We start from the raw sequence: 15,665 nt of genomic DNA, 5'->3' as shown, positions 1-15,665 counted from the left end.
GAGGCTGGGTGAGTGGGCGTCAACGTGGCAGATGAGGTTCAATGTGGCCAAGTGCAAAGTAATGCACATTGGGGCCAAGAATGCCAGCTACAAATACAAGTTGATGGGGTGTGCCCTATAAACTCTTGGAAGATTGGCTACATCAGGGGTGTGTGGCCTAATATGCAAAGAAATTCCTGCTACAAAAAGAGCCCTGCCTGTAGTTGAATTTAAACCAAAAGCCAGCCAGCCTGAGGATTGGACTTGCTTTTTTTTAACTAGAATTTTTCTTCTTTGGTTAATTTGGATCTGCCCCAAAAATGGGATTTCTGAAAAATCCCAGATCTGAATACTATACCAGTACTGGGATCTGGGATCCCAGCCCAAACAAACAAGCAAACAAAAATACTGATTAAAAACATTAGAATAAAGCAGCAGTCAAGTAGCACCTTTAAGACCCACAAACTTTTATTCAGAATGTAAGCTTTCATGTGCATGCACACTTCTTCAGACCAGGAATGAGGTAAAGTAAGCCACTTGCTGCTTGACTTCTGTTTTGTTCTACTGCTTCAGACCAACATGACTGCCCACCTGGATCTGATTAAAAACATATCACACACCCCTCCAAATAAAGAACGTGCAAAACTACAATACAGTGCAGAAGGAATATCCTTGATTTCCAGGCTAGTATAACATGCATAGTTCTGAAGAACAAGCTGTCAAGCATGTGGGTTCAATGACGAGTCGAAGTTGCTACAACAAAGACTACATTTATTGATAGACCGATACTTTGGCATAGAAAGTTCTTGAGAAGAATGAAACTGATACATTGATACAATACTTTTAAGGCTTACTTCAAAAGGATTCCAAGGGATGGGGTTGCGGGGTAGCATTCACACATAAACTATCATAACTGTCTAGGTTCCCATAACGTTATCAGGACTTCGTCCTTGCTTTCTCTAGATGGCCTATACTCCCTTCACGGGATGTATGAGAAGGTGCTGATTACTTGGTTTCAGTTCTCACTACTTCTAATTGCTAGCCATAAAGGGGGACAAGGGGGGAAGGAAAAGAATAATAAGACAATAGGTTGAGTCCTCCTTGACACTTTCCAGACCAGGCCTAAGCAGGACCCTAAAGCAATCAATTAACAATGGAATTTTACCATGCTTGACACAAGCAAAACACTGTAATCTCTGAGAAGGGTATTACCAGTATTTTAAGCAAATCCTCACTTCTCCTTCTGGAAGTGTGGGGGATGGGGGCGGGGGAGATACAGTTCTTGAACCTTTTTTCAGAAAGCCAGTACAGACAGGATTACATGGGTAAAGTACTTATTATTTAGTGGTTAATGAAAAGCTCTTTAGAGACCAGTCTTGACTTGAAATGGGTCAGCAAACAAGAATGGCAGTAATAATAATTGTATCTATTTGGATAACTACTTTTTTTTACACCAATTGATGGTGATTACTAGTCTTTATCAAAGGTGCCGAGAGGTAATACAGCCTCACCATTTATGTGTGCAGAATTATTTTTATGCATTCAATAATGTAAACCAGAGTAAATAAATGAATGGTTTCCTATTGCAGCATCTTAGAATGTAGTGTTTTGCCATTTCTCTGATATGTGTCTTTCCAGACTCTTACTGTTCTCTTGTCTTTTTTCAAGGACCACGCACAAAACCATTATTCAAGTCCGAATCCAGTGAACTGAGCAATCATATTTCAGCAGCTGGGGCTAAAACTGCAGTGTAATAAATCCAACCAGGAGGTGCTTTTTATTAGGAGTAAAGTTTTTCCTGCACTGATTGTCTTGTTGCCTTAAAAAAATCTGTTTGTATGTGGTGTTCTTGTTTTCTTTCATGTGTTCTAAAATCCCAGGCCAGCAAGATTATTTTGTTTTACTAGAAAGCTTTGCAGTTAGAGCCAAATTTATCTTGTAATTTGCTAACTGATTGCCTGAAAGATTTTTTAAAATAATCTTTGTAATATACTTTGACCTCCCGTGAGACAGCTGGCTATAAATGAAATAATAACAATGAATATAATAATAAACATTAATACAATTTTAATTAACACTTTTATACCTGTCATTTAATTATGACTGTGAGCCTTTGACAGTTTTCAAATTATTTGTAACATGCTGTGTGCTATTAATCGTTATCCATTGCTATATAATTATTAAATCCTTTGAAAAAAATAGTGTGTATATGTGTTCAACTTGGCCCTCTTACATATTTCTTCACAGCTTGATTCCTCTTCAAAAGATATTAGTTTCTTTGTGAAGCAATAGAGTAGAGGTGTCAAACATGCAGCCTGGGGGTCCCTGGAGGGCTCCTATCAGCCCCCCCCCAGCAACTGGCTGTCATCTACTTCCTTCTCCCTCTCTCTTGCTTCCTTCTGCATCACAGCTTGCTTTGCAAGGCTTTCTCAATTGCACAGGAGCTACAGAGCAAAATCTCTATTTTCTCCATTAGCTAAGGCTCATCCCTTGGGGAGGAAGGGGAGAAGGCTTGCTTTGCCAGGCCCTCTCAATCACACAGCAGAGCTACTGAGCAAGCCTCTCTCTTCCTTTTATTGGCTGAAGCTCCTCCCCCTCCTGGTCCCCTAGGGAAGGAAGGAAAGAGCCAGAGCTTCGTTTGCCAAGTTCCCTGGATCTCATGGGAGAAATGCAAAGAAGGTACCTTTGAGACCAACAAGTGATAGTGTTTTAAGCATGTTTTAAGGGTTTTTAAAAAAAATCTTTAGTTGTATTTGTACCCTTTGTAACGTTTATATCTCTGCTAGCTAATCTTAAATAGATACACACATGGCCTGACCCAACATGGTCCGGCCCAAGATGGTCCGACCCAACAAGGTCTCATTTATGTCAGATCTGGCCCTCATAACAAATGCATTCGACACTCCTGACATACAGAATAACATTCATACACAGATCAATGCACAAAAGAAGAACCATGTGTACAGATCAGGAGAAATGAGTACAACTGAAATCAAACTGGCTTCTTTGCGGCCAGCAGAGGCAAAATATTAAAACCTGTGCAGACTTCACAGCTAATGTGGTGTAGTGGTTAGAGTGTCAGAATGGACTATGGCAGACCCAGGATCAAATTCCTGGTCTGTCATGAATCTTCTGGGTGAACTTAGGCTTGTCATTCTTTCTCAGCCTAACCTACCTCACTGAGAAGTCTTATCCTATAAACTGCTTTGAATCCCCATTGTGGGAGAGGGGAAATGATGCATAAAAGCCTAAAGGAATTAATGAAAAAAATAACACCACAACATTCAGGACAGCTGAACTGAATGCATGTAGGGTTGTCAGCCTCCAGGTGGGACTGGAGATCTCCCACATTTACAACTGAGCTCCAGCTTCCAGAGATAAGCTCCCTGGGAGAAAATGGTTGCTTTGAAGGGTGGACTCTATGGCATTGTACCATTCTGAAGCCCCTCCCCAAACCCCACCCTCTCTCAAATCCACCTCCAAGTCCCCAGGTATTTTCCAACACAGATCTGGCAACCCTACATATGAGTGAGATCAGATGCCATGAAGACTCCATTTTTGACCACTGCCTGTCATTTTTAGAACCTTATAAAAGGAAATAAACAATGACCACCATATGTATAAACAGAAATAAAATTATTATTAACAAATAAATAACTGTTTATATTATTTATAACAAAATATTACAATATATTTTTCTAATATATTATTTGTCTGTCATCAAGGTGCATCAATGACTGCGAGTGTTTCTCAGGTCATGAATATGGGTGGAACAAATAATGCCAAAAAGAAAGAGGATCAAAGCATCCTTCCCAGGAAGCAGAGATTCCCGTGTTCTTTCTTCCCATGTCACTTGCAGCCAAACCAGGAACTGCTTTTCTTTATGCCAGTCAATCTTTTCTGCCTGCTCTCAAACACATATTGCTTGGAGCCGCTGAATAAATAGAAGTGTCCTGAAATAATAATGCAAAAGATAAGGAGTGTGAACATAGGAAGTGTAATAAAGTGTCAGATTCTATTTTTTTTTTCAAATTATAAATCAAATTTTATTATAGACTCATTATCATTCATACCTATTCCAACAGAAAAGTATACAACAATAACAAATCAAAAACAACACAACTTAATAACATCTCACCTGAGTTAACATAAATTAAAGTTGATCTATCTCTTTGGAGATTAATTCATGTGTTACCATTCCACACTTCTTAATATGTATATATGTATGTCTATTTATATTTTTTTATTATTATCATTTTTAGTAGAGAAATAATTAAGCTTAACAATACTATCTTCCCTAACACATTTTTAAAGTTTAATACCACAAGCATTCAATATTTTCTTCTTCTATAACTTCATTATTCCTTCTACTGTCAACCCCCCCCCCCCAAAAAAAAAAATCAATAAGATTAAATTCTAACAAAATATCTCAGTCCCTGGAGACCTCAAGAGTTAAGGTCTAGAAGAGATACTTCCCTCCTTCCACCTGGACTGAATTAGCTATTAACACCCTTAACATCCCTCTTTTGCTATTCAGCTAAATTTCTGCCTGTAGGCCAAGACTCCTCTCCCCTTGTAAAAATGCCCCATCCTGGGTTATAGTGCTTGGCTCACAGGGATGTAGGGTTGCCAGCCTCCAGGTGGGGCCTGGATATCTCCCGCTTTTGCAAACTCAAATTGCTTTGAACTGCTGAATAAATAAAAGTGTCCTAAAAGAATAATGAGAAAGATAAAGAGTGTGAACATAATGAATTATGGAATTTTATTTTAAAGATCCCATCTCTCTATCCTGCTTCTTTTTCATTTTTCACGCCACTTTGCTTAGGACAAATGGAAGCATAATCTCTACAAGAAGGAAATTACTATTATATACAAAGTGGCCGATCTCCAAAAAGTGATATATTGGTGTAAAACCTCTGGAATGGACCAGACCTGCATTGGTGCGATGGCTTAGTAAGTCTAAAATATATAAACATTGCAGCCAGTTTGGCATTGCAGCCATCAATGGCATCGTAGCCACTTACTTATTCCAAATGCCAGTGATAACTCTGCATTGATGCCAAATGTTGAACTGGGTGTGCATGGGAGGAACTACCCACAGAGATGAAAAAGCCCAAAGTTTGCTTGATTGGTCCAGAACTTCACCTCAGTGAATTTGTATGCCGTGGATGGAAGCTACTTTCGCTTCATAGGCTGGATTCCAGGAGCAATTTTAATTCCTTCCAGATCCTGATACAGCCTGGAAGCCCAGATTATTCCGTCCCTGTCATATCTTGGAAGCTAAGCAGGGTCATCCCTACTTAGTATTTGGATGGGATACCACCAAGGAAGTCTTGGGTTTCTATTCAGAGGCGGACAATGGCAAACCATGAGGGATTGCCTTGAGTTGGTTATGACTTTATAGCCCTTAATAATTATTATTAGATCTTGACATGGACTTTGGCTAAGGCAGCAACTCTAAGAATTAACTGAGCCATTTAACCTTAGTGAGTGTTGCCAAATACCTCTTTTCTTAGCCATCTTTACTAATGGTCTTTCAAAATTGTCTGCAATCATCTCCTCCTTACCATTATGTTGAAAAGCTGCATCCACTGTAGAGGTAATTCCAGGGAAGTCTAAACTGATCTTTCTTGGATAGCCATTCTCCATAGACATCTTTGTTTCATCATAACTAAAAGAGGAAAAGGGGTTGAAAAATCAGTGATGCTTATGGTGGCATTCTCTTGGAAAGAAGAACCAGCTGTATGTGTAATAGAAAGAGTTACACACTGTCATCTGCAGTCCATTGTCATTCACAACCCAATCCTTATCATGTAGATTCTCAAATAAATTCTGGAAGCTAGATTTAGTTTACTCCTAAGGAAGTTTGCATAGGATTACATTGCTAGACTGGCAGCCATATTTCGGAGCTTAGAGAGGTGCAGTCATGTTTTGGTTTGGGCCATTTCTTCTGTTCTTATTACTGCAGCTATATAAAATCATGTGCGAGAACACCACATGCTTGGAAAATGGCACAATGGAAGTTAGATCTGAAGACTACCAACACAGCCTTGATTTGGAGACAGGTGGTGAACCAACAAGGACTTTTGACCCAACTGGGTGATCTATTGTTTCAAGTGCAGTGGTTTAAATATAGCAGGGGTAGCCAACGGTAGCTCTCCAGATGTTTTTTGCCTACAACTTCCATCAGCCCCAGCCAGCATGGCCAATGGCTGGGGCTGATGGAAGTTGTAGGCAAAAAACATCTGAAGAGCTACCGTTGGCCACCCCTGAAATATAGGTATAAACGAGATCTCAAGATGGTCCAGGCAGATAATTCATACTTACCTCCAGTACTTGTCTCCTGAAAAGAATAATGTTCTCTTGGTATTTTTGTCAAAAAGAGCGGCATCGATTTTCTTAACACTTTTGGGGAAGCCCAAGGCATGGATGTTCTTCGGATAACCTGGCTGTATAATATTTGCCTGAGTAGCCCAGTACCTCTGACCTGACGAGAATGAGAAAGAAAGGGGTTTTGAAAGGATCTTCCATGGAAAGAACATTGAAAATCAGCATGGGCACATAGGAAGTTAGCCACTGAACTGCGTAATGTGGGGATTCTAGCAGAATCTCTGTTGTGGGGAAGACAGTGTTGAAGATGCCTTTATTTGAGACTAGACAGAGGAGCAAGGAGTGGCATTCTAAAATATTTGGAAAAGCTGGCCCAGAGAGAAGAGGATAAGAGGGCATTGTTGATGCTTTCTAATTGATGTCAGGATACCAGCCTCCAGACTACAACTCATCTCCAGACTACAGAGAGCAATTCCCCTGGAGAAAATGGATGCTTTGGAGAGTGATCTCTATGGCATTGTGCCCCACTGAGGTCCCTGTCCTCCCTAGGCTCTATCTTCAAGTCTCCAGGAGTTTCCCAACCTGGACTGGCAGCCCTATTCTCCAGTGATGGCCAGGGGGGATAGACTGACATGTATACTAATAGATGATTTTTCTTATGAAGCCCCTTGATTACAAAATTGGAATAAAATTGGAAGCCCCACAAGGTAGTTTGTTCCCTATTTTACCCTATATTCCATACATGAATATTTTTAATTTATTTGCATTTTTAAAAAATCTTTGTCATAATATATTGCACTTGTATTTTATTATATTTTATAGTATTTATTATATTTGGTTATTGGTTGCATTGGTTACACTGGGTAACCTATTTCTTCAGTATGGCCTGCATTTGGTATAAACTGAACTTTCAGGTATTTATTCAGCTGAATATAGATTCTCTAATCCGATTCTGCTAGGATATAGTTGAGCCCGAATGAAAGCTGGTATTATTTGGCTTTTATTTGGGCACAGCTAGGAGAAGCCAAATTGCACCACTGCCATGGCAGCAGCATGGACTGGATTGGAGAAGGAATTTAAAGAGACTTCTTTACATTCCTTCTCCAAGCTGGCCTGTGCTGCTGTCGCCACGGTGGTGCAACTCAGTGAGTGAACTCAAGCATTTAAAGGGTCTCTTTAAAAATCCCTTCTCTAAGCAGGACCGCACCACCACAATAGCAGTGACAGCATGACTCAGCGAGTGAACTCAGGGATTTAAAGGGGCCATGTACCTTTGCATGCCTTCCCCCCTCCATTGGAAACAATGGAGCTTGGGGCATCTCTTTGAGCCCCTATAGAATTGGACCCCTGGTCCAATCTTTTTAAAACTTGAGGGGGGGGGGGTGTTGAGGAGAGGCAACAGCAGGAATGCTGCACATATGGTGCATCTGCCTCAAAAAACAGCTCCCACAGAGCCCCAGAAACCTCCTGAATTGGGTATTCCAAAATGTGAACCTGCAACCTGAAGTGGTACATTCTTTTATATGGCATCTGCATTCTGATGCCTCATGTGAACCAGACCTTAGAAGATTTACCTTTAAAAAGAAATAAGGTGTCTTTATCTTCAAGTTCATAAGCAGCTTCAATGCCACCTTTCAAGGCTGGCCAGAAATCAGAAATAGGACCTTTTTCAATGTTCCTTCTTTGAGGATTCGTCCGCCACATGAAGCTGAGTGAAAACAATGCAAGAGGAATATTTACCTCACGACGCAATGGCTTGACATGCTCTAAACTGGATCCAAGGCCTGATTTACCAGTCCATCAAAGAGTTCCAGGATACTGATTATAGTAGCTACAATTAAGAGCTAGTAGAAACCATTGCACTTGATTGTAAAAATTATCATGTCAAACTGATTAAGCTTAACATACTCTGGCAAATATCTTGTGAGTTCAAGGTAGACTTTCTATATTTGTGCATTAAGTCAACACATCAACTAAGAAGTGATACCTAGGCTATGCACATACTTGATCCCATGGATTTTTATCCAGATTTTTTTTGGGGGGGGTGTGTTATTTTACCAAAACTAGCCATGGGGATGTGTGACATCTAGCAAAGGAGACTAGCAAGAAAGAGAGATTGGCTGTGATCACACATGCTAAATAATGCAGTTTCTATCAACTTTCAATGCACTTCCCAACTGGATTTTACTGTGTGAACTGGCTAAATCCAGTAGGAAAGTGCATTGAAACTGCACTATTTAGCATGTGTGATCACAGCCATTCCTGCTGTGACTTTTTTCTAATCAAAATTGCCCTCCTCCAAGCTTCTTTTCAGCTCTGTCAAGTGAAACACATCATAGCAGTCGGCTATTTTGAGCAGAAAAATAGCGACAGAAGAAAGAACCAGCAGCTTCTTCCCCATTGGTCCTTCACTTAGGACTTCAGCCTTAGCAGAAAATCATGAAAAAGTAATCATGCAATCCTAAACAAAATCCCTTTGCTTGGGACCACACTGAAATGACTTTGGGTTTCGTTTACCTGTCTTTAAAGAAGAGAGTTTCTCCTCGGAGAGTGGAGACAGCATCAAAAGAGAGGTGAGGGTCGCACATATCTGGTGGTAGTTCTTCTGATGGAGAGTTTGTGGGGAATTGGGGGGATTCTAGCGAGTCATCATAAATATAAATGTTGTTATCATCTTCAGGGGGTCCTTGAAAATTAAAGAGACAAATGAAGGACCAGCTGATTCCAATAAGAAGCAGTTCAGACCAACTGCAAGCATCTATATTCTCAAACAGTACTACTAAAGGTTCAACTCAGTGAAGCTGTCCAACCATATCAGGTGACAATCTGACACTGAGGTGGATCCTACCCCTATCCTACCATTCCAAGTGGCAAAGTCTGAAACTTTCTTCCACCTTGAGGAAACTCCCTTCAACTTATGTGGTTCAACCATTGAGGAAGAACCACTTAACCTGGAGAAAGACTCCTTGGAGAATGGATGAATCCAACCATCTTGGTAATAAATATCTGATGTCCTAAGAGTCCAGTGAACCAATTGGTCTATGTTAAGAATTCCTAATAGGCAGGATGAAGTGTCAAACCCAGTGACTGAGTGGACACATATTTACAGAGAAAGAAGTCCCATTGACTTAGTCTCAGAAATATGCATCAAATTACCACTTTGATTCTTCTGTACTCAATAGATTAACATTCTTGTTGAGGAAGACCTCCCATGGTGATTCTTCTCAGCCTGATGGGGAAGGCTTAGAGGACATCTTGGTCTTGTGGTCCATGGTGAGCTCTAGCTGTTGTGTGTGAATGAGTCACTACATATTTAATGCCACAGACCAGTGCCGGATTAAACCCTGTGGAGGCCCCTAGGCAGTTGAAACCTTGGGGGGCTCCTTGCAAATTATCTCAGAGTCTGAGCACCCCACTGCCCATGGCCCACACTGTAGCCTGCAGGCACCTTCTTAAAACCTGCTTTTACTAATCTTCACAAAAAGACAGAGAGTGGCAAACTTGGTGACAACACCAGCAGCAACCACACCAGGAAAGTAGGGCAAAGAGCAGTTCAGTTGCTGGCTCTGCATGCAGGCTGGGAGGGCTGCAAGCAGGGGGAAAGCTGCTCGGGGGGGGGGAGCTGGCTTGGGGCCCCTAAAGGTATGGGGGCCCATAAGCCAGTGCTTACTTGGCCTAATTGTTAATCTGGCTCTGCCACAGACTAAATATTCATGTCTCCTCAAATCTTCTCAGTAATGATTCCTTGAAATTGAGTCAGCTCACATTTTTAATAGGAAATTTCTTTGTCCTTACCATAAAGCTGTTGAATGCGATAAATATCCTCCTCATGAAGCCTGAAGTTTTGGGGGTCTGAAGGCACGTATGTTGAGAACATCAGAGTCCCCCAAATACCAGAATGTCCAAGACCCAGGGAGTGCCCAAACTCATGAGCAGCAACCAAAAAAAGATTTGTTCCTAAAACAAAACAGGGTGAGTGTCAACACTAGTGATTTTACTTGATAGAGAAAAGTTATGTGTCCAATATAGAAAATTTCCATCCTTTTAATACTTTTTGTGGAATGCATGAATATTTTTACTTTGCAGTGCTATGTACCCAGAATCAAGACTTTCTTGTTTTCTCTAGTGATGTGTGAATTGTAGATGCATTCACCCATTTCAAATATTTATTTTTAATTTCAATTTATATACCACCCTTCTCTGAGTTCATAGGGCTCAAGGGAGTTAACAACAAAAATACAATATAAAACCAGATTTTAAACAATCAGTTAAAACAGAAGAGCATTGGGTGGCACCAAATGAATAGCCCTATGTGTATGTCTAAAGCAGGAGCAAGCGTAAATGTCTGAGGCAGGTGGTTAGGTGAACTATCACTGGATGTAAGGCACAGTGAAATGCACTCATATTGTGTTATGCTTGTCTAAGAGACTTAGATGACCTATAGAGGAAGGTCTCATAAGAACTTAACAGAAGCCATATTGGATCAGGCCAATGGCCCATCCATTCCAACACTCTGTGTCACACAGTGGCAAAAAAATGTGCCATCAGGAGGTCCATCAGTGGGGCCAGGACACTAGAAGACCTCCTCCTGTCCCCTCCCCCACAAGCACCAAGTCTCTGAATAGGGAGGACAGGTCACAGGTTTTGACTTAGGTTTCCCAAGTTTGAAGGTTTAAATCCCAGGATCATTAGCTGTGCCCCACATTTGATGGTGGAGTTGCTAACTTTGAGTTGGGAACTCCCTGGAGATTTAGATACGGTGCCCGGGGAGGGCAAATTTTGGGGAGGCGATGGAGCTCAGCAGGGATGGGGTACCAGGGAGTCCACCCTCCAAAGCTGACATTTTCCTCAGGCGGATGATCTCTGCAGTCTGGAGGTTGGTCATAATTGCATGAGAACTCCAAGAGCCATCTTGTGGTTGGTAACCTTACTTAATGGTTTATTTAAAAACCTCTAAGTGTACCTGGTTTGAATAACTGCTGCAGATAGTAACTGGAGATGGGAGCAATACTCTGGCTACAACAGCTCAGTTACATGTTATTAACACAAAGTACCTATCATTGTTATTTGGGGTTATAAGTCTGGATCAGACTAATAGTGTATCTCGTCCAGTATCCTGTCTTACATGGTGGCCAATTAGTTACTTTGGATGGCCAACAACAGGGCATAGAGGCCAAGGGCTTCCCCTGATGTTGCCTTCTGGCTCTGGGATGCAGAAGATTAGTGTCTCTGGATGTGGCGGTTCCCCTCAATTGCCATGGCTAGCAGCCATTGATAGACTTATCCTCCATGAATCTATCTATTCCCTCATTTACACTGTTTATTCTTGTGGCCATCACTAGTTCCTCTGGCAGTAAATTCCACATTTTAATCACTGTCTATGTCTGTAGTATCAGGGCTTTTTTGTAGCAGGAACTCCTTTGCATATTAGGCCACACACCCCTGATGTAGCCAATCCTCCAAGAGCTTACAGGGCTCTTAGTACAGGGCATACTGTAGGCTCCAGGAGGATTGGCTACATCAGAGATGTGTGGCCTAATATGCAAAGGAGTTCCTGCTACAAAAAAAGCCCTGTGTAGTATTAGTCCAACATATAGAATAAATCTCCATAATATATTGCGCTGCTCCTGTTTTGTAATGTCTGTTTTTATGATATTATTTTAACTGTTGTTTTACTGTTGTAAGTCACCTTGAGCCCACTTGCAGGATAGGGTGGGATATAAATCCAAAAATTAAATTAAATTATATAAATATTTGTCCCACCTTGATGCTGGAGTGGTGCTTATCTCATAACAGTGTGGTGAAGTGTCTGGAGCGCCAGACTCTGTTTGATAATCTGGGTGACCCAGCATGGAATCCTCACTGTGCCCTGGAAAGTTTCTGGGAGACTTTGGGCTAGTTTTTCTCTCTCAGACTAACCCATTTTATAAAATAGAGGAATGGATGCAGACACTGCAATGTTGCAGTGTCTCCAGTGTTAACAAAAGTGAAGTTATAAATTAATAAAAATAATATTTTGAAGGAAAGGGAGTTAGCACCTAATAACCATTACCAACATTTGTCCAGTTCCATGCATAAAAATGAAACCCATCACAGTACCTTTCAAATCCCTTGTCCAGAATTCATCCTCATCAAAATGGGCATCCCCACCATATGCAGGATAAAAAGCATGAGCCAGTTCTCCTCCATATCCATCAAAGCCACGGTCATAGGGATTGCTTCTATGGTCTTAAAATGCCAAAAGAACAAACAAAATTTGTCAGTCCTTTTGAACAAAAAACCAGGAAAATCTACCTGTGATTGCTTTCAAGTAATTTACTTACATCCTGCCACAAAAGAGATCAATATGTCTGCAGAATCTGCAGATGTTTTAGTGAAGGTCAAGGGGGTCACATCGCTCCACACTTTCCAAGCTCTCTCAATAGCATCCTCTACATCAGCAGGATCCATATCTGGTGTGTAGTTCTGAATGCTATAAAACAGCAGTAAAAAAATGTGAATGCCTGAAGTAAAAAAGTACTGCAACTTTAGACGGATCTGGAACAGGTTCCCTTTTCCAACCCAGCACCTGCAAGTAATCCTTTAGTCAATATGTTGTCTTGGGCTTCATTGAGGAAGATCTGGATTCACAACTCTGCTCAATGCTGAAGCTTGCTGGGTGACTCTGGCCATGTCACTATCTCTTCGTGACCTCACATAGTTGTGAGCAAAAGTCTACTGTAAGCAACTTGGAGGGACAGCAAAAAACATTTGGGGTTAAATGATTATATTTGGGCATTATTTTTTTCTTTGGAGATGGGTCATGGCTCAGGGTAGAGCACCTGCTTGGCATGCAGAAGGTCCCACATTCTATTCGTGGCGTCCTCAGTTAGAAGAGTCTGGTAGCAGGTGATGGGAAAAACTTCTACTTGAGATCCTCAGGAACTGTTGCCAATCAAAGTAGACAATATTGACCTTGATAGACAAATGAACTTAGGATAAGGCAGCTACATTTATGATGTCTAGGATATCTTTGGCCAACAAATAGGTTCAGGAACCTATTTGAGTTCAGGAGTAAGTTTTGGGGTCCAAACATGACAATGTGGAATCAAAATTAAAACCGAACGATGAGCCAGTTTTACAAATTCAATTGTTTTTCTCATGATTAATTTGGGAAACCTCTATTTTTGGGTGCCTTTTAGTGAAAACTAAAGCAACAAAAACAAAATTAATATTTTAAAAGTGTGAAGTCAGGTATCAGATGTTGTCTTTTCACAGGTTTCATTGAATGCCTGGTTTCCCCTACCCTCAGTGGCACTCTGAGAGCCAGTTTGGTGTAGTGGTTAAATGTGCAGACTCTTATCTGGGAGAACCAGGTTTGATTCCCCACTCCTTCACTTGCAGCTGCTGGAATGGTCTTGGGTCAGCCATAGTTCTTGCAGAGTTGTCCTTGAAAGGGCAGCTTCTGTAAGAGCTTTCTCATCCCCACCCACTTCACAGGGTGTCTGTTGTTGGGGAAGAAGATAAAGGAGATTGTAAATCACTCAGAGAGAGATGGGAGGGGTATAAATCTACAGTCTTCTTCTCCCTTGCTTCCATCATGTCCTCTGTTAGTTCATATGCTTTAAGGGCTCAGCAAACACTAGTCATTAATTTTTAAAAATGTTTTAAAAATGGAGGGCAGTCTGCATTTATTCAGGTTGCTTACTCTCCTTTTTCATGTTGTGTGTTATCTAGATCCTAAATTGCAAGCACAAATGGAGACTGGAGCCTGAAATGCGCAGAATGCCTTCTCCTCCATGATTCTGACCAGAGAAGAAACTTGACCATAGATGAACAAGGTTTACAGACCTTGTCCACCATAACAGACCTCACAAGAAAGTCTCAGGTTACTCAGTGAAACAGGCTTGAAGCAGCTGGCTTATACAGTCTACTGCTTACAAGTATGCTTTGATTGATGCCGCTTGCTCCAAGAATCCCAGCTGTCCTTGCTTTACAACCCCTTGTGAACTGTAGTCTCTTTAGCCACCTTTTCCTTTGATTGGAATGTGGAAGGTTTATTATGTCAGCCACCAGCTTAATCCTTCCCGTGACAAAGATATAAAACCTAGCTGCTGGACTTCCCTTTATGGCATTTAGTTAGCTGGAGAAAAACCAGAGAGTGTGATTTTTCACCTCCAGACACTACAGATTCCCTCTGTCTTTGTCTTCTATTTAATTTGATGAGATTTTGTTCCTCAAAGTCTGAATTTTTTTTTTATTTTTACGGTTGTATATTTTATAATGTTGGTGCACAACCATAATAAACAACTGACTAGCACCTCAAAGGGGGCACTCAGTGCTGTTATAATGACTATCTTCAGGTAGCATCTCAAATTAATGAAAGGAATTGGAGTCTTACCTGTACTTTAGGTCTTTCTGTGGCCATCTGTTACGGGCATGAGCACTGCGAAGTTCTCCTATATCAGGAACCCCACAGCGAGGCTTCTTCATTACATCCAGGGTGTGTGAATCCAGCTGGCCTGTCACTCTCAGCCCAAAGAATTCCTGCATTTGTCGGATTTTGTCAGCCATGTTTATTTTGTTGCCTCTGCTTCTTAAGACAGGGGTTCCTTCAGGTTCAGGGTAGTAGCTACGGAGATATTTCTGATGGGAAGAAAAGAAACATTGCTTTCCTTCAAGAGTTACATTTATGCGCAGTTTTCACACTGGAAAATGGATTTCAGTCTTTCTCCTCAGTACAGTTCCACAAAGAAGGCCCACCATTAATCTGCACTACACATTTTAAAGATACAGAATCCAAAGCAAACACAGTGATTTATGCAAAGCCAACCAATCTTGGATGTAGTAAATTGAACACAAATTCCCCTGGCCCTTGTGTATACATAATACCACACTGGCTTTCTGTTCTTAGTCAATGCTTTCCCTCTGCTTAATGCTTCAGTGATTTTTAATCTTTACCTCAGCAAGCTGAATCTCCCCTTCTGTAATCTGGTCAGTTTTCGGGACGATTGGTAAAGCACAGGAAAGAGCTCCACAGAGCACAATTCTGAGCAAGAAGCTCTTCATCTTTGCCTTCAGTTCTCTACACAACCCTGCAAGTCACAAATCTCGTTAGCCTCTGCCAGTGAATCTGTCCATGCGCTTGAAGTGTTCCTATATATACACTTCATGTTGTATGAAATCAACAGAATTATGAGTCACAACATGACAACACCCTGTGTAACAGACAGAGAAGTATACCCCTTTAAAGAAAAATTGATGACACGCATCATAGGGTGTCAAGTCCAAAAGTCCCTAATTATGCAATCAGTAATAAAATGGGTGGGATTCTAGTCATACCGATATGTGGTTTGTATGTTAGGGTTCAGATGGGT

General features: G+C 41.1%; 1 protein-coding gene across 1 annotated transcript; it reads right to left on the bottom strand.

Annotated features, from left to right (window-relative positions):
- Nucleotides 1-3,768: 3,768 nt before the first annotated feature.
- On the bottom strand, nt 3,769-15,392 carry LOC132568765 (matrix metalloproteinase-18-like). Its single transcript, XM_060234890.1, has 10 exons — nt 15,250-15,392; nt 14,690-14,934; nt 12,633-12,781; nt 12,409-12,537; nt 10,105-10,266; nt 8,827-8,995; nt 7,884-8,017; nt 6,307-6,466; nt 5,547-5,650; nt 3,769-3,932 (listed from the first exon to the last, which is right to left on the bottom strand). Exons 1-10 carry the CDS (start codon nt 15,355-15,357, stop codon nt 3,829-3,831), a joined length of 1,464 nt encoding a protein of 487 aa, XP_060090873.1. The 5' UTR covers nt 15,358-15,392; the 3' UTR covers nt 3,769-3,828.
- Nucleotides 15,393-15,665: the final 273 nt, after the last annotated feature.

The sequence above is a fragment of the Heteronotia binoei genome, chromosome 3 (genome assembly GCF_032191835.1).
Source record: "Heteronotia binoei isolate CCM8104 ecotype False Entrance Well chromosome 3, APGP_CSIRO_Hbin_v1, whole genome shotgun sequence".
NCBI classification, from domain to species: Eukaryota; Metazoa; Chordata; class Lepidosauria; order Squamata; family Gekkonidae; genus Heteronotia; species Heteronotia binoei.
Note: the sequence above shows the minus strand (reverse complement) of the source record. Positions and strands in the feature narration are given on the sequence as shown.

Coding starts and splice junctions, on each gene's coding strand:
- LOC132568765 (XM_060234890.1), bottom strand. CDS start 15,357: ATGAAGAGCTTCTTGCTCAGAATTGTGCTCTGTGGAGCTCTTTCCTGT. Junction 5,651..6,306: donor TCAGGAGACAAGTACTGGAG/GTAAGTATGAAT, acceptor TTCCTCTTTTAG/TTATGATGAAACAAAGATGT. Junction 3,933..5,546: donor TGCAGCTTTTCAACATAATG/GTAAGGAGGAGA, acceptor TTATTATTTCAG/GACACTTCTATTTATTCAGC.